Genomic DNA, 19,518 nt, shown 5'->3' on the forward strand with positions numbered 1-19,518 from the left:
AGCATGGTTTGTCTGGGCTGAGGCTATAGGAATTCCCTCTCCCTGTCATGGCACACTGTGCCTCCCTGATTGACATTATTTTTTATTCTATTTTATTCTGTTTTGGTTTACTCAATTTTGTTTTGCATTCTTTCATTTTACATTTTATTTTAATCTCACTCTTGTTCCCAAGTGCACAAGCACTAGGACATTCTCAAGGGCTCTGCCCGACATCACACCTTGGAGAGGCATGGGTTTCACTTCTCTGGTTGTTGCCCTCACTGAAAAGACAGAGATGGTGGTTATTGACTCCTGGCCAACATCCTGCTGTCTGTCTCAGGCAGGTGCTGGCTGTGGAAGAACCCATCTTGTCCCCTCAGAAGCTGACAGAGACTGGCTTCACTGTCCTTGACACCAGGGTTTGGTGACGTGCAGATCTGCTGCCATTGACACCACATTTTACTGCCTGAGGTGCTCAGTGCCAGGATTCAATTTTTTGTCTGGAAATTAAATGTGTTCATCCTTATAATAAAAGATGTGGTGGGAGAAATGTGTTGCATGCTTTTTTAAGAATAAGAATGAGATGGTTTTTAAAAGCTAACACTATTCTCAGTTTGTCCATACTCACCCTTTATTCACCTTCATAGAAATGTCTTCTAGAATTAAATAGCTGTTTAATTATTTTCAGATGTAAAACTCAGGGACAAATATGAAACATTAACTTCTCAGACAAGCACAGAAGGACAAGCAGACTCTTTCTAGATGTTCTGTTTAATACACAGAAAAGATCTCCACAAAAATATCTTTGAAAGGATTTCCCAATACTGATTTTGAGTTCAATGACACGAACAATTCACCTCAGTGTCCCACTCCTGAGAGTCTTTGTGGGAAGCTGATGAAATGAGGGCACTATATATTTTACAGAAATAAACCCCAAATCTCTGAACGGGTTGACATGTACTTTAAAAAAACATGTTTATCCACTAATAAAATGTAAACTGTTTTTCTTAATAATTGATACATTTTCCGAACTTTTTTCTGTAATTCCTCAATCAGAATAACTGTATCAAAATTAAATAACTACTAAGAGAATTTCAAGAGCCTAATATTAACCAGACAAATTTGTGTCTTTTTGAGCAATTCCTTTGATACTTAGCATTGCTTTGAGCTTTCTAGCTTATGGAAGTATGTGAGACAGGAAAAATAGGGGCCCATTTTGTCTGTGTAAAGACACAGAATATGGCTGAACTTCTTGATTAGTAGATAAATGTCCATTCACAAAGCACATACAGGACATACAGTGTGCAGCTTAGACATCTTGAAAGTAGAAGTACAGGGGGTAGAAATAGAACAAAAGACAAAAATGCCGAAAGGCTTGAAAGAATTACTCAGGTGCCAATGTTGTGGTTAAAGACATAATTAAAAGAGTAACTTCTTTATAAGTATATATAGTGTATTTATCTTGCATGTCAGTTGATCTGTTTATTATAATTTTGATTAAAACATTTACATCCAATTCTAAGTGCTCATTTTGGTTTTGGTTGTTGTCCTTTGGTGACTGGCACTTGCCTGGCACTTCCTTGCACACAGAACTAGACTGCTCAGTCCAGCTGCACTCTGCAGCCTGAAAGGCCTCTACCACCCTGGGCTTTGGCCTCTCCAGTTCTTTCTAATGTTGTAGTAAAGCAAAGGATTCACTTGCAAATAATAGAAAATTAATAAATTTCTGGAAAAAATCATCAGTATTTTTTTTCATAAGAAAACCCATCTGGAAATTCACTTAGGCACAATATTTAAACTTATACATACTTCCTGGACTTAATGGAATTTCATCTGGAAAAATTTGCCTTTCTCTGTTTTATGTGGTTATTCTGGTACAAATATTAATTACTAGTAAGGTTACTGGTGAACATAAATGACTCCTCATGGAATCATTCAGGTTGGAAAGACCCCATAGATCATCAGGTCCAACCATTAACCATTTGCATAACGATTCATAGCACTGAATGCTTATGGACTGGGTTGGAGGTCCAGTTAGTGTGAACAGATGTATCCTATTTTGTCTGTTCTCTTTCGGTTTAGTCTATTCCAGTTTGGTTTAACTATTTTTTTCTTTGTCGATTTTGCTTTATTTTACTATTAATTATTCATCTTAACTGGAATGCAATGAGTGTGTTATTAGTTATTGTCAATTTTCAACACTTTAATCGCATTCAGTGGAGTGAAGAAGACATGAGCTTTAAAATGAAGATCATTCTGTATTGTATAAAGTCATTCTATATTTATTTTTTATCTTGCATCCTGCAGGTGCAACAGTACCAGCCCACAGGGCAGTTCTGGTGGCCCGCTGCGAGGTTATGGCAGCTATGTTTAATGGTAATTATCTAGAAGCAAATAGCATTCTGGTTCCAGTGTATGGGGTTTCCAAAGACACTTTCCTGTCCTTCCTAGAGTACCTTTACACTGACTCTTGCTGCCCAGGTAAGGAAACTGTGAAATATTGCTCTATATCTGTGACTCATTTTTCCACAGCAGGGAACTGAGAGACCGTAATGTAACAGCAGCTATTTAATTGAAAAATGCTAATATTTGAATGTGCAGTGTCTCGAGAAAGAGAACTTTTTTGTATTGTGCAGCAGAAAAAGAAATCTGTCCTATACAAGTAAAATAGAATAAATATTTCTAATAAAATTATGCATTTGCTTTGTGCTTACATAACAAGACTCAAAGAAGTTGCAATTTCATTTCTGATTCATTATAATATTTGCAATTTTCTCTTTTACATTACAGTGATATTCCTTTCTAGTCTGGATTCTGTGCTTTATTTAAAAGTTGTCATTTCTTGAACACACATATAGCTGAGCTTATTATAAAAAAGGTTAAATTGCAGGAATACCTTACTTATACATGTGGTTATCTAATGTGTATGTGAACCCATAAAAATATGTCAAAAGGAGTGTTTGGCAAGAAAATTTGAGCTAAAATATTCTTTATGTCTTGACCTTTATCTTCTTCTTATGAGAAGGAAATCTGCATACTAAATCTAAAATATTATATAAATGCAGCTAATTTTTTCCTTGAGATAATGAATAAATGATGTTGTAGTATGCATTTTTGCTTTTGTTTTCTTTTAAATAATTATTCCATCTTATCCTTAGATATTCCATGTTGCTCTTTTCACTCCACCTAATATTTTCTTGTTTATCAGTTTAAAAATGCAACCACCGTGCTATATATATAAAAAAAAAAAAAGTTACTCTTTGTCTGTCTTTGCACTTTTGTCCGTATTTTTTGCATCATAGAAGTGCTTTTCTGATACAGAACTTATCTAAATCCAGTTAATAATTATCACTTAATCTACATAGATCAGCAGCACTTAACTCCTCATCTTCAAGATCCGAGATATTGACAGCAATTCTTTACACCTATCTACCAAAAAGTTCTTAACACTTTTTTCTTCTTAATTGAATAGCTTATCTGGAAAAATAAGGTGATACAAAGCAAACAAACAAAGCCTTTAAATAAAATGTATGCAATTTATTAATGAAAATTATAACAGGGTGATCACAGCAGTCTTATTTTGTGTTGTTAGGTATGTAAAAGAAAACTTGGTGAAAAGTAGCTTTGATCATCTTGTCAAAAGAAGTAAAATACATGTAACTTGTGTCTTCTTGTTTTTTAGTCAGTATTCTTCAAGCAATGTCTCTGCTGATCTGTGCAGAGATGTACCAAGTAATGAGACTCCAGCACATTTGTGAACTCTATATCATCACACAGCTTCAGAGCATGCCTAGCAGGGAACTGGCTTCCACGAGCCTCAGTATTGTTAGTTTGCTCAAAAAAGCTAAGGTACTTATTATCAATTATGTATATAATCAAATGAGAGCATATATGTTGACTTTATTAAGTTGTTTGTTTTTTAAGATTTTTAAAATCTTAACAACAATTTCTGTTCCCAAGGAAACATGTTGATATAAAATCTGTTTATTAGAGATAACTGGTGACACAAGGCTGGCCAGAGGAAATCCTTCAGCCTTTACTTGTCAAAGGTGCAGTCATAGAATCACAGAATTGCCTCTACCACTGTACCCAAGGCAGTTCGCTCAAGATATTGACAGCCCTTGCCATAAAGAATTTTTTTCCTACTCTTTAACCAAAACCTCCCTGGCACAACCTGAGGCCATTTTGTCTTGTCCTGTCACTTTTTATATGGGAGCAGAGACCAACCCCCACCTGTCCACAACCTCCTCTCACGGAGTTGTAGAGGGTGATAAGGTCCCCTTAAAAGAACCTCTTTTTTTTCCTCAGTATAAAAAGCCCCACCTCCTTCAGCCACTCCCCATAAGTGGGCTCTAGATCCTCTAGTCACACCCTCACCTGTGGAATTTCCTTTATTCTGGACATACTGCAGTAATTCAGCTTAACCACAGCTCTTCCAATAAAGAAGCTTGTGTTTTAGGCAAGTAAAGATGTATTCGTTCCTCTTTTAGTCAAAAAGAAAATTATGTGGTATACAGGTGACAAAGGAGCTCCAACTGGATAGCATATTGAGACAAATGCATAAAAGCATGAAAAGAAAATATTAGAGGCTGAAAAAAAGAGAGACAATAAGGTAAGTTTGGAAAACAGAAGAGGAAAATAAAAACTGGATTGCAGGATATTGCCTTAACCAAATAGGATTTTCTGCAGAAAGAGGAAATGACAAAACCAACATGCTACATCCCTTCCCTCCATTTCTGTGAAGCTCGGCCTCTGTGCAGATGACAAAATTTCCAAGATTCATGATTCCTCAGGGTTTTTTTCTACCTCTTTCTACCTCTTTGTAATTTGCTCTTGGGTGTTGACCTGTTTACATATTTCCATTAAATGACTTTTCCTTCATTATCTTCCACAGTCAAAACTTTATTTAGAAAATTGCTTAACAGTGGAAACCTGAAATATTTTGACATGTGAGATATAGTTATGCTTCAGACATGATAGCATTAAGTGTTTTTTGTCTTTTCTTTCTTCCCACAGTTTCACAATTCTGATTGCCTTTCAACTTGGCTTCTTCATTTTATTGCCACTAACTACCTCATCTTCAGTCAAAAGCCTGAATTTCAAGAACTCTCAGGTATTCTTCTGTTCATTTTGAAGGGATTTTGTTTTTCTGGTTTGCTGAGATGAAAAGCGATGCTCTGAATAATACCATTTTTGCATGAGAAAATAATTAGGGTTTCTTTAGGATATTTCAGCAGGATATTTCACCACCCTATTGTGGGATCAGCACACAACATGACACAGCCAGCACTGCATCACCACTTTTTTGGTTCCTATTGCGATTGCCAGGTTAACACTCACAGCTGAATTTGCTGGAACAGTTTGGTCATTGTATGCCATCCCCTTCATGTTATCTGCATAATTTAAATCAAGGTAATGGGTTGTTTTTTGACACTTTTTCTTCAAGTACTGGGGTTTTCCTTGAAGAAAATAGGGTTCTTATAGCACCCCAGCAGATCCCATAAAATGAAAAATCTACGGTCCATTCAAGTAAATAAATCCAGCTTCTTGCAGTGACCTGATATTTATTTTTCCAAGCATTTGTATTTGCTTCTGATGGAGTAACTAGAAAATTTTGTTCATTGCCTGTGATTTGCCTTCACCCTGATGAGGGGTGCATCTCTTTGACCTATATTCATCTCTTTGACCCATGACACCTCATCACCTCGAGATTCAGGACAGCAAAACAGAAGCAGGCAGTGGTTCTCCAAGGGTTTTCCAATACCTTCACAGAATCACAGAATCAGCCGGGTCGGAAGAACACACAAAGATCACTGAGTGCAACTCCTGGCCCTGCACAGCACCATTCCCAAGAGTCACACTATGAGAGTATTGCCCAAAAGCTTTATGAGCTCTGTCAGGCTGGTGTTGTGACCACTTCCTTGGGGAGCTTTCCAGTGCCCAAACACACACTGGGGGAAGAACCTTTTTCTAATCCCACCTAAACCTCCCTGACATAACTTCAGGCCATACCCTTCAATCCTGTCACTGGTCACTGCTGAGAAAAGATCAGTGTCCGTCCCTCCTTTTCCCCTCTGCCCCTCTTCTTCCTCTCACAAGGAAGTTGCAGACTTCACTGAGGTCTCCCCTCAGTCTCCTCCAGGCTGAACAGACCAAGTCCCCTCAGATGTTCCTCACAAAGCTCCCACTCAAGGTCCTTTACTGTCCTCCTTAGGACAGTCTCTAATAGTTTAATATCATTCTTATAATGCAGTGCCCCAGTCTGCCCCAGGACTTGAGGCAGTTCCATCCCAGTGGACAGAAGAGCAGGATAGTCTCCTCCCTTGCCTGTCTGGTGATGCTGGGCCTGGTGCCTCCCAGGGACAGGGATGTCTCTTCTGGCTGCCAGGGCACTGCTGGCTCATGTCTAACTTGCCATCAACCAGAACCCCCAGGTCTCTTTCCAGGGCACTGCTCTCCAACAACTTATTCCTCAGTCTGTCCACACATCCAGGGTTGCCCCATCCCAGGTGCAGAGTCTGGCAATTTCCCTTTTTGAACTTCCTATGGTTGGTGATCAGCCAGTCTTCTAATTCATTGAGGCCTCTCTGTAGGGCTTTTCTGCCTTTGAGGAAGTTAATAGCTCTCCCCAAATTTGCAGCATCTGCAAACTTGCTCAGTGTCCTTTCCAGTCCTCCATCCAGGTCATTTATGTTGAAGATATTGAAGAGCACAGGGCCAAGGATGGGAGCCTTTGGAACCCTGCTAGTGATAGGTTACCAGTCTGATGTCACTCCAGTCATTTTAACATTTTGTGCTTGACCTGTGAGCCAGTTGCTCACCCTTCACATGATGTGTTTATCCAGCTGTGGCCTGTACCTTTTGTCGAAAAGGATCCTGAGAGAAACAGTATCAAAAGCTTTACTGACATCCAAAAACATTACATCAACTGGCTTCTCATCAACTAGATGGTTGCCTTGCCATAGAGGAAATCAGATTTGATATGGGGATTATTCCCCTGAAGAATGAAGCCCTGCCTTGTGCCCAGTGGACTGCAGTTTGCCTGCCCTCAGGCTCCCCAGGCTGCAGGCCTCTCTGCTGTGGTTTGGTCTAAGGCCTTTAAGAAACCAAGAAAAATGGCTGCAAGCTGACACTGGAATAGAGGGGTTAAGGGGATAAAAATGCATATTTCTGCAAAAGCAGAGAGGAATTCATCTAAGTAATATGGGTAAAATACACTTATATGACTTTGTTGGTGATAAAAACCACATGCAACAGGAGAAAAACATCTTGCCGAATTCTCAGCTGCACTCTTCACCTTTTTTTCTGTACTGATCTTGAGACAAATTACTGGCACAGGCATTGTTATATCCTGCTTTATATTTCTGCAGCATAGAAAAATCTTTGCATACCACATATAGCTATTCTCTAGGAATAAAGTATGGTCATCTTTAGGAATATCTCACTGATGTCCTTAATGAATATTGTATTCATTTTTACAAAACTTGTTTATTACTAACTTAGTAACAAGGAAACATTGTGTAGTAATTCTTACATCTGTTCCATAGCAGAGTTCAATGCAAAACAGGCAGCACTTATCTTTACTTTTGTACTTGTATTTATATCCTTAATGTTTTAAAATCTATTTTAAAGGACTTTTTGATGCCTGTGCCCATGTGTTCTATGTCTATATATTACATTTAATTCCTTTATTTATTTTTCTAGTGGAAGAGCGCAATTTTGTAGAGATGCACCGATGGCCTTCAAACTTGTACCTGAAGCAGCTTGCTGATTACAGGAACTATATCCACTCTCAGAAATGCCACTGCACAGTAATGTAAAAAGACTGAATACACACAAAGTGCATCTCAACTGCAAAATTTCGGATTGGGGATTATATAGAATATAAAAACTGTGTCAAGAATGAAACCTGATGCTGATCTCCTCTGGAAATTACAGACATTCTTGGTTTTGCTAGGAAATCACTCTAATTTTTGAAGCATTAAGAAATGTATGTTGAAGATTTATTTTAAGCACAAGGACTTCATATTCATGGAGATTAAATGTATTACAGGACAGTGCCACAATTGGCATCTTTTCCCCCTTCTAATTTCATTTTTTTTCTTTTATTGTTTTTCATGGTTATTTGCTAAGCTGAATCTGCTGAAAATAGACTGGTTTTGTAAATCTGTGTGTAATAGAAGAATTGCAGTACAGTACAGTAGCAGTGCAGGGAAGCTGAGAAACCAGGTCATAAGTTCTTTGTATACTTCAGGAAGCAAAAATTTTCTGCAGTATTTATTAGTTCATAATATAAAGGGTAAGCTTAAGAAGCATTGAGGTCACTATTAATTTATTACTTCAGAGAAAGCCTGTAGTTCTTTTACAACCCTATGAGTAGATATTTTAATTCCAGAGGAATGACTATGCATCACTGTATTCTCTAGTGCCTCCCAAATATCTAAAAAATGACATAATATTTTCCTGCCAGTAAGTAGGCAAAGAAAGCCTATTTTAACAATCTGCAGAACACCTTTATTAGTGTGGTCATACTGTATTTTTCCCCATGAGAAATAAAGAGAGGGAAAACTACATATTCTCAAAGCATATCTGTATGGTACTGATGGACAGAGAAGGAAGGCAGAGGGATCAGCAGCCCTTCATGGGGTCTGAGCAAAAAAACTCACCAGCAAAAGTGACTTTTTTGGAAAACTGTGTCTTGTAATCATAGGTCCCCACAATAGCTGGCAGCATAAATGTTAGATGTGCTGGTTATAGAGAAGATGATCCTCACAGATTTTCCAGTGCTGACAGGGATGTTAGCTTTTTTGCTGGGACTTCAAGCTCAAACTTCCCCAGCAGGGACTTAGTTCAAATTTACTTATCATTGTGTGCTCATAAGTACACCGTGTCTCACCGTGTGAGACAAACCTAGCCGTGGATTCTTTCTGAGATACAAGAGAAAAAAACAGAGTATTATGACTGGTATGATCCTTGCAGATGCTATTTAGCATTTTCCTGACCAAATCATGCTGCTGACTTTTGTGCACATAGTATATGCTATGCTGAAATGAACCCAGCTGTTACCTGAGCATAGGTAGAAGCAAAATCTAATCAAGGAACTAAATGCCTCATTATCATTCTTGTACTTTCAATTCTGCTTTTTCATCTGCCTTTGTAATTTGGTATGTAGCCTGAGACTGTGGCATTTCTACCACGTCAAATATACCTGGAAACTGCACTTGTGAGAAGAAGGTGGAAAAACAAATTGTTGGAGCTGATTTTTTTTTTAAGGTATAATAATTGCTATATTTTTCAATACAGTTTTATAGGGAAATTGTTATTTTCAAATTCCATTCTAGAGTCATAGAGATTTTTTTTCTGGTGATCCTTTGCAAAGCTTCAATGGGTGTTTCCTTCTCTATTTTTGTATATACACAAAATAAAAAAGAGTTTGTAACTCAGCTGGCTGCTGCAGACTCAAAATTCCAAGGTTAGTTTTATGCAAGAATGATTTATTTTTTTTTTTAACTCTGCATCTGCAGGTCCTAAAGATCTTTAAAAGATTAATATACTTATCTATGTCTTGCATATAGGGAGTCTAAAATATAGAGCATTACGTTGCTTTTTCACGATCATTAAAACAAACTGAAATTATTAATCAAAAAAATAGTAAGAAAGTAATATGTATGGAACTTACACATGAAAAAAGTATTTCTAATTGTTATATAGTTATCAAATCTTAGGCAAAAATTAAATTACTGGATAGATATGAATAAAACTGTAAGGTTTTTGAAGCTTAAAGTCATGGAAAAATTTGTGCATACTACTAAATTACAGCTTGTCTAGACATCTCATAGCAACCTTGGGTGCTTCTACCAGAAGCCAGCTCAATTATCAAAAGTGGGGATTAAATGCTGACATCCTATGCAAAAGTGACACAAAAGCTTTGTGAATGTTAATCTAAGTAAATGTAGTCCTGCATTTTTAATATTTTAAAAGCTTTCCCAGTTTTTTCACTAGAAGTTAGTCTGATGCCCATGATTTATGAATAGATAACACATAAAAAGTACTGGTTTTAATTTTCTAAGTGTTTCATAGGTATTTAAAAACAGGCTTAATGGAAATATAAACACTTTATATCCAAATCAGAGAAACATTTTGCTATTATGCATTTTAGTCTGTGATAGCCATAGGTTTTATAAAGAGAAGTCAGGCAGTATAAAAATACTTACTGTATATTCAGAGATTAATGCTTACTATTATTCAGACAATAAATCAAGTTTCCATTTTACTCTGTGTCTCCATAATGCTGCCCGTATCAGGTGCAGATGTGCTGTACTTGCAGACATAAACCATCTGATAATTTTTAATTCTTAGAATAAATCTTACTAAAAATTCTTATTTTCATTCTCTAAGATGATTTTCTGTAGAAATGTATGTATCTTAAAGCTGTTTTTAAACCGGATACTTTTAGCATTTAGAAACATGACTGAAAGTAGATAATGATGCTTTCTGAGTTGCCATTCTTAGCCAGTTTTAGTGGAGACTTTATCACTGTATCCATCACAGATAGTCAAGAATTAGGGCATACTGAAATTGGTTATTTATTGATAACTGTGTATGGCATAAAGTAAAAGCTGCTATGATATAAACCCCCCACCTCATACTATGGCATGAAGTAAAAATCAGGAAAAATTGAAAAAAAAAAAAGTTATTTAGGAAGTGGTTTTGAAAAAAATAAAATGTTTCTGGAATGCTTCCACTGGTTCCAACACCTCCCAAACTCCCCTGGCACTCACAGCATTGGGATCAAGGAAGGAAGTCAGTGGTGAATTTGGATGCTCCTAGGCAGTACCTATAGCATTTGAAATTATATATTTAGGCTTAAGTTTAAGTAGAGATGCAACTCCTGAGTCCTTCGTTAGAGCTAACTCTCAAAATTACCTTTTAGAAAAAAATTTTTGAATAATGGATTACATCCTTAAGTTTTGCTGTCTTATATATGTGTGTTCTTATCCCAAACTAGCCCTAAGCTTTACAGAGACTTTAACAAAAGCTTTTTGCACTAGTAAAATTTTCCATATGATAGTCAGAAAAATCTTTGCTATTGTCCTTAGGCCATGGTGTGTTTGATTTGAAAAAAAACCAAACAAACAAACAACAAAGCTGTTAGAAAAAAGAATAACTATTTTATTAGGCATGTCCTGAAACCCTTTTATGTCTTTCTTTTAGTGTACCCTGACTAAATGACACATTTTTAGATTGAATACATAAAATTTTGATCCAAAATAATAATAATAAAAAAATCTCTATTCAGTCTCATGTGATTATTATGGATACATAGTAGCATACCTGAGTGTTACAATGGAGGTATTTTTTGTAGTTTATTGGAATCATAGAACCGTACTGGCTTGGATATTGCCATTGGATTGGGTTTGATGCATGGTGTTGATTATGGATCCCCAGTTATGGACCATTGGAAAAGCCTTTGTATGAAACATCAGAGGAATCCAAGGAGTTGTTACACTGGACTCCTAAATGTCCAACAGCCTTTTGATATCTTATAAAGTCATTGATGACAACACCCGCTCTAGGGTTACCAGAACTGACCGAACCCTTTGCACTGTCCATACATGAGTGCCTTTGCCTTGCACATAGCTCCATATTTAGCTCAAAGGCTGGGAATATAGGAAAGAACCCATTGGAAAAGAGTGTATTTCTCAAGAAACAACTAAACAATGTACTCGAGGGATGGCCAGTGCACCTCAGAGCAGGAGCCACCACAGTCCTGAATGATAGAATAGGCTTGAAAACTAATGGGGAAAAAAAGTCACTTTATGTCCTGGACATGGTTGTGTCTGGTTTAGTGCAAAAAGGAGGTCACTGGTTATCCCTGAGCAGAATCTTAAAGTAACAGTTGGTACTCCTAGAACAAAAGACGTGGTGTTAACCCTGCTATGTTCCTCAATCCTTCTGCAAGGAATCAGTATCTTCAATCAAGTATGGAAAGCTTTGGGAGTGTCCAGTTCCCTGCCAAAGTAGCAATAATGCACAGCAAAGCTCACCAGTTCATGAGTCAACATCAGAAACTGAGTAGCAGACAAAACTGCTAGAGAGGTGGCAGGAAAAAGCATCTTGTTGGCAATTTTTTCCTTAGTCATAAACCTTTTCAAATCAGTCACAGAATACCATGATGAAGACAATCAACGGCCAGAACCTTTTAATTCCTGATTGAATCCTGAAGGGTGCTGGGTAGCAACAAATCAACAAGTTAGACTCAAGCAATAATGAGATAAATTGTAGAAGACAAACATAAAGGAACTCATTGGGGTATTGAAAGTATAGTAGATAATTTGAAAAGGCAAGTACTTAGTGTTAGGCTGACTGGGATTGTGACAAATATAGTTACCAAATGTGAAATCTGCTTACATAGCAATGCACAGTTTTACAAAAGACTGGCATTAGCGATCGCAAAAAAGGGAAGTAATGCAAGAGATTAATGCCAAAGAGATTTTTCTGAGTTACCTCAACAAGAAGGACACAGGTATTAGGTTTAGTAGAAACATTTTCTGCATGGCCAGAGGCTTTTCCTTGTCACACCAATGAAGCTAAAGAAGCACCTCAAGTAATAACACTCAGGTTAGGGATCCTGTTTGGAATGTAATCAGATAGATATTCCTATTTCCCAAAACTGTACAAAATCTATGCAAAACACTCCCAGCTGAATGGGACCTACAAGCCCATGGAGGTCGCACCACAGTGGCAAGATTGAGAGAACAAATCAGAGTCTAAAACCAGAAAGGAGTAAAATTGGCCAGGAAACCACACACAAGTGGCCACGAGTGCTTCCCTTTGCACTACTGAGAAGCAGAATTCAAGTGGCTTCTAAAGAAAAAGTGAGGCCATAGGAAATTCTCTGGGGAAGACATTACCAAGTTAAAATCCTTTCAGGAGAAAGTCATGTGATAGAAAAGAATAAGTGAAGTCCCTATGTATTATCTTTGGGAAAAGTGCTCTCATCTTTGCACAGCTTTCTGGTTTGTGTAGGAATACAGCTAGAAAGCAGGACTCACAGTACTGCTGAACTCTTGACAGATTTGGACATTCTGAACTTGGCAGGCCAAAAGCCATGGGAGATTCAAACAGAGATTTGAGGGAGGAAGGAAAGGAATGTTGTATTTTCTTTTTAGGTAGCCATAAAAACTGCACCTGCAAAGATTGTAGTTTAGCACATTGGTAAGAAACACGAACAGCAGAATATTCTATTCAAAGCTGTAAGGCTATATAAGCTGAGCCCTGTAAGTCAGTAAAATTGACTTCTTGCATCCAAGCAGTAAGTCCCATCTCTTCAATCGCTTGACAGGTTTGACCATCCCTGATGACTTTGGATGCTCTGGTTCATCCTTATCAACCTGGGGACTGTGTCTATGTCAGTATGCAGAACAACAAGGCACCTAAAGAAAAGTGGCAAGGATCATTTCAAGTAGTCCTGAGCACTCCTGCAGCAATAAAAAGGCACAGGATCAGTGCACTGATACACCTCCCCTGAGGGAAGCCAGCCCCGACACAAAAGGAACCAGAAGGGAAAATAGATTCAGCAGAGGATTTGAAGCTTCACCTGATTAAAGAATGAAAATACGACTTCTCTTCTGCTATGTAGAATTATTTAGAACAAATGCCATGAAAGTAAAGATATGTCATGCCAGGTAAGCTGTGACAAAACCTACTAAATGTGAAAATCAAGCTTGTGGAAACCATGAAGGCTACAAATTGCTGGATTTGTTACAAGAATGCTGATGGATTTGAAATCCAGGAATCTGGAATATCATCAATCCAAAAAAGCAATTTAAGAATGGAAGAAGACTAAAAGTCCCCCCTCTTGATGGGACTGGCTTTCCTCATGGCTAGCAGACCTTTAAAAGCTTAAAGAATTATTTATAATCCATGTTGGAGTTGCAGTTTGCTGCCTTTTTTTTTCTTTTTGTGTGTGTGTGTGTTTGTGTGTAATAGTTCACAGTACTCCACTTTTCATGAGATGTTTTGCAAATATTTGTAATAAATATTATTATCATAGATAAGAACTAGAGTTTTAGAAGTTAAACTTCCAAGAAAAATCTTGAAAGTCTCTAAGTGGGGGATTGTTGTAAATAGCTTAGGAGGAAGTAGTGGTTAGGGGAACACCGAGAGCTCTGAAACCACCTATGTCCCAAGTCAGGTCAGAGCAATGCAGTTTGTTCAAGAACATATTGTGCAGCTCAGATAACCAAGATGAAGATGACTACTATATGGAAGACCACAATGAAAAGTCAACCAAAGTCCAAAAGCTCAGTGACCACTCAGGCTCTCTAAATATCCCCAACGAGACCCTCAGAGACTAACTGTGCAGACTCAAGCAATTTATGCATATTTAATGATTTTTGAGAAATAGAATGCAAAATATGTATTGCATACTCCATGGTGACCTCACGGCTGGTCTTGGTTCTGTCACAATGTGCTCTGCCCCGCCACCTGTACCAAAAAGCAGGTCAGCCCCCCAGAACAGCACTCATCCAAAACCATGATGCCCTGTCACGGTCGGAGAGGACGCCGGAGCAGGAGCCGCAGGCGCTCCCGGAGCCGGGGCGTGGGGAGGAGGCGCCCGGCCGTGTCTCTGCCGCAGATACCGCCGGCACTGCAGCCGAAGACGATGCCGCTGCTACTGCTAAGCTGAGCCTGCGGCTCGACCCCATACAGCCAGAGCCCGGAGGGCGCCAGCCGTGGCACAGGCCTGCCACTGCCAGTCAAGCATAGACAGCTCACACCAAAGTGTGCATGTCCTGCGGGGCCTCTGCGCCGGCAGAAGGTGTCGCTTGGTGTCCGCCCGGTGTCTGTGTGTCTCTGCTCCCCCAGGGTTTCCCTGGCCCAGGAGATCCCCGTTCTCCACTCTGGACAGCCCCACTGTTAGTCATGCCTCTCAGAAACAGAGCCCGTATTGCATGAGTGAATGCCATGAGACTCAGGCCCCTCAAAAACTTTCTTTGTCCTTGCTGCACATGTGCCAAGAGCGACATGTGGGCCCACCCTCCTGCCGGTTCAGTATGTGCAAAATGGTACTTAAGTGCTACTTCTGTTCAAAGTTTTCTGAAGGCAAAAAGGGAGCTGGGGCAGGGGTAGAGGAGGGAATGTCAATAAAAGTCCCTTTTGCCGGGGCAGGTGCCATGCAGGTCACTTAGTCAAAGCAAGAGCCACAGGGCAGACAGATCTTGTGTGCTGGATCCAGCCAGGATGGGGGTAATTTTTGCAGCAGCCAGGAGGAACAGGGTGAGGACCTTGGGGTAATTGGATACCACCATCCACGTGGCAGAGGGAAATGGAAGGGATTTGTTCTTCTTTGGCTGGTGCGCCCAAAGTTGTGGGGTGTGCCAAGTTCTGTGTGGCGAATGATCACGTGGGCCGGGGAAAACTCTGGGGCTACAGACTCTCTTCCTTTTGGGGCCCCAGACCCACCTGAACAAGTGGCCCTGTTCTAGCCAGGAGCAGAGGTGTTGTGCCTTCTGCCCTGGGCATAGGGACCTGCCACTGTCACCACCTCTTGCCACAGGTCCTCCTGATGCTGGTCCTGCCCTGCAGGGATGGGAACAGGTGGGAAATGGCTGTGGAACCCAAGGCAGGAGTTTAACATTGACTGCTCTTGATGAGTTGTCTGGAAGTGACAGTTTTCCTTTTTTTGCCAACCAAGGCTGTCATTGTTTCTGTGTTTGTATTAATGAGAAGGGTACAGTGTAGGTTTGTGGTTTAATGGAGAGAAAAGCAAATTTTCTGAATTCAATTCCCCTGCAAGTGGCCCAACCATCAGCAGCTCTAACTGGGCTCTTGGAACTCTTTATTCAAGGAAAAGTTATTTCCCTCACATACTCCCAGGACAATGGTTTCTCTCCCTTCTAATGCCCTTCCCCTTCCCCTTGTGCCCCACCGTGGGTGACCACATGGAAGCAAGTTTCCCCAGACGGCTGTTTGTGTGAGAGTTCCTACCTGTAGTGGTGTGTTTTGGGGTTTTTCCTGGTTCCTGTATGCATCTGTTTGTTTAATACTGTTTTCCATTGTTCTTTTCATTGTACTCCATATTTTACCCCATTATGGTTTACCCCAGTTACTGTTATTAATCAATCATTGTTTATATGACACCTGGGTCCTGTCTGTCACTTTGAGGCCTCACCCTGCAGTTTAGAAAATTCTGGTGAGGAACCCCAGTGATTGGTAGGGTCCCTGTTCTCCTTCCCCCTTTGTTTCTTGATTTGTTCTATGGGTTGTCACTTTAGTTCAGGGTCACTCCCTTCCTATTCTGGATTGGTTCCAAGCTGTAATCTTCCTACTCCCCCACCCCCATATTTAAGTTGAAACTCCTCGAGTTCAGCAGGCTTTTGGCAGGCTGACTCCTGGATGACAAGAGATATAATAAAACCCAGTTGAAGTTCCCCACCAGAGTCTCATTCCTTTATTTCTTGCATTGTTCACGTTGCTGCTGAGACAAGAACCCACAGGAACGGAACTGTAATCCAAAATCCAGAACTGTGCCTGCTTGCGGCGACAGGGCTAGAGGTAGCCAGGAAGAGTGGGCAAAAGCCCCGAGAGAAGCACCGCACCACTGCACCCACCCACAAGACAACTGTTCTAGGTTGTCAGTGGGGGAAATTCCATGGTAAATTAAGAGGCTCCTCTCGTAACGGATTGATTAAAGACTATATTTAAATGATGAAAGTGACTGAAAATCACAGGTTTTGTCTCTATGTTGTTTGTAGAAAAGTGAACACTTGTGGGAGGAAGAGAAGGGTTTTGAAGGTTTCTTTTATTTTCTTTTTTTTCCTTTTTCTTTAGTGTTAATAAATTATCTGTTTACCTTAAGCTGGGGCCTGTTTTGCCTTTTTCTCCCAAATCCTATCTCCCAGAGGTAAAAAAGAGCAGACACTCAAACCACTACACTAAGTTTGGCAAGACAGAAATTCAGTGAACATGAAACCACTACATGTGCTTACTTCACAGTGGCAGACAAGGAACAGCCACCAAAAAGGACACTGAAGACAGACCCCAAGGAACCACATAAGGTCTTCCAATAAAGGGTGCAAATTTTTAAAATAAAGCAATACATATATATCAAGTAAGTGAGGATAGCTAATGAATGTGTAATCAGCATTTATGATTAAAAACTCTGTTTACCTGGCACCCAGGGCACTAGATTAGAGGAAGGATCCTCTGAGTGACCAGCATGGTGTAATAAAGCATGCCTGCTTTCTAATACTCAAGACTATGTTTAAAAGTTTCTAGTTGGCCAATTTCAGTAGCAACCTCTCCTGGCACAGCTTTGAATTATTCCCCTGTGCCCTGTCACTGTATCCCAGGGAGAACTTTTAAAGCAGGATTAGACACATGGCCACAGACACATGATGCAGGTGACCAAGAGAGAGCAACATGGGAATGTAGAAGTTGGAAGCAACAAATATTTCTTTTTTTTTTTCTCTTTCTCCAACACCATGTACCTAGAGGGATGGAAGGCCTGCTGTGACTACACTGAGTGGAGGAGGCTGATGTTACCAACTCATGGACTGTGACATCCCTAAGCAATGGGTTGTGACCTTACTTTCCTCACTGCTTATCTTGGGGTGACCAGAAGGTGAAAAGCCTCTTTTGCTGTCACTGGTGAGTGGAGGCTGTTGTCACAGAGCAGTGAACTGTGACATCACAGAAGGAATGGATGCTGACATTGTGTCCCTCACTGCTTATATGCAGTTGGAAGAGAGCGGGTCAGTCTGGCTCCAGAGTGAACTCCATCCAAGCACCATTGTGAGGACTGGAGGTCAAGCCAGGCTTCTCTAGTGCTGGGTGGCACCTGATACTGGCAGATCTTGGTGCCAGTCCCAGACCCATCACTCCTGTTTCCCTGCCCTGCCTGCTTCAGGCAGCTGAGCACTTCAGATGCAGCACTGAGGGTGAGCTCTGCGGGAAAATGTCCCAGTGGGGTGGCCGTGGGATGTGTGATGGGACTCAGGGATTTGGGAGGGTGGCCTTCTCCAGGGGCTTGGCCATTTCTTCCTCCCTGCCCTAGGACAGCCAGTGACCATGACCTCTCCCTCCTGCAGCAGGTAGCAGCAGTGAGGGCAAACAGCCCCTGATCCTTATCTCTCCACCACGTGCTGCAGAGCACAAGAATGTCCACAGAAATGGACAGCAACTGCCCCATCTGCCAGGACACTTGTGAGGATGTGGCTTCTACTCTGCCCTGTCACCACCAGTTTTGCCTGGGCTGTATCCTGCGGTGGACACAGAGAAATCCAATATGCCCACTCTGCAGAAGGACAATAGTGACTGTCAGATTTTCTGTTCATGGAGAAGATGACTATCTGGAGACATCCATCACAGTTCCTGAGGAGCTGCCAGATGGCAGCAGCCAGGCAGAGAGAGCTCCTGGCAGCCCAGATGAGAACAGGTCCCATCCTCCTGTGGTGTCCCCTCCATCTTCTCCACAGGGGACACTGTCTCCAGCAGAACAGGAAGATTCAAGGCTGGAGTTAGTGGGCAATGTCCTGCCTGAGGTCTGGGCAGAAATTTTCCGTCAACGACGGCATCTCCTGGACCCTGTGCAGCCCTGGCTGCATGAGAGGTTGCAGGGAATATACCAGCGCTGCTGGTGGGTGGTAGATGCCATAGAGAGCAGCATCTTGCATGGCCTTTGCATCTACGGGCCAAATGCTGAGATGCTGGTCGAGGTGCTGCAGCCTCTCCTTGAGGAACACACGGCACCGCTGGTCCATGATGTCATCAGCATCATTATGGGCCAGTGCTGCGAGGAGGCCCAGAGGCTGCTGTGCTTTGGTGCTGTTAGGGATGAGAACAACGGCCCTGTGGCCAGCTCCAGCTCCACCAGTTCCAGCTCCAGCTCCACCAGCTCCAGATCCATCAATTCTAGGATCTCCAGCTTCAGCAGCTGCAGCTCCAACAGCTGCAGCTCCAGCAATTCCCAGCAAGAGACTCCCAACATCAGCCCCACAGGCTGTGATGAGGAGGAGGAAGCTGGTACGTCAGAGGTTTCCCCCTGCCCAGGGCAGAGGTCGCAGCCTCTCTGCACCCAGAGCAGGGACTGATTGTCCACTGGGCCCCAGCATGTCTGAAAAAAGAGGGAGCCCAGGCCCTAGAACTCTCCCCAGGCCTGCCAGAAGCTGCCCCATTGGCAGCTCTAGCAGGGCTCTTGCAACCACTTATTCAAGAAAAGGAAATAAATTGTTACTTCCATTACAAAATCTCTGGGCGCTGCTTTCTCTCCCTTCTAATGCCCTTCCCCTTTCACCCACTATAGGTGTCACTCAGGTGCTGGGGGGCGTGGGGGGCACAGCCATGGGGTTCCAGAGGCATTGGGCCATGGCAGTAGCGTCTCTTCCCACAGTTTCCTGCTGCAGCTGCACAACCAAAGACCAGCAGATACCATAGGCAGAGCAGGCATCAGGGGCAGCTGGTCCTGTCACATGACCATGCCCTCAGGCTGCCTCCATATTTTCTCTTACCTGACTTTTGAGTTTGGTTTTTCCT

General features: G+C 41.2%; 1 protein-coding gene across 1 annotated transcript in view; it reads left to right on the forward strand.

Moving 5' to 3' along the window:
* RHOBTB3 (Rho related BTB domain containing 3) overlaps nt 1-11,236 on the forward strand; it is a 28,694-nt gene extending 17,458 nt beyond the window's left edge. The window contains exons 9-12 of the mRNA XM_083884135.1: nt 2,287-2,460; nt 3,662-3,828; nt 4,996-5,092; nt 7,684-11,236. Coding sequence (XP_083740261.1) covers nt 2,287-2,460; nt 3,662-3,828; nt 4,996-5,092; nt 7,684-7,799 — 554 coding nt within the window. The 3' untranslated portion in view covers nt 7,800-11,236. The remainder of the gene's footprint in view (nt 1-2,286; nt 2,461-3,661; nt 3,829-4,995; nt 5,093-7,683) is intronic.
* The last annotated feature ends 8,282 nt before the right edge of the window (nt 11,237-19,518 follow it).

The sequence above is a fragment of the Zosterops lateralis genome, assembly GCF_965231275.1.
Source record: "Zosterops lateralis genome assembly, chromosome: Z".
In the NCBI taxonomy this organism is placed as follows: Eukaryota; Metazoa; Chordata; class Aves; order Passeriformes; family Zosteropidae; genus Zosterops; species Zosterops lateralis.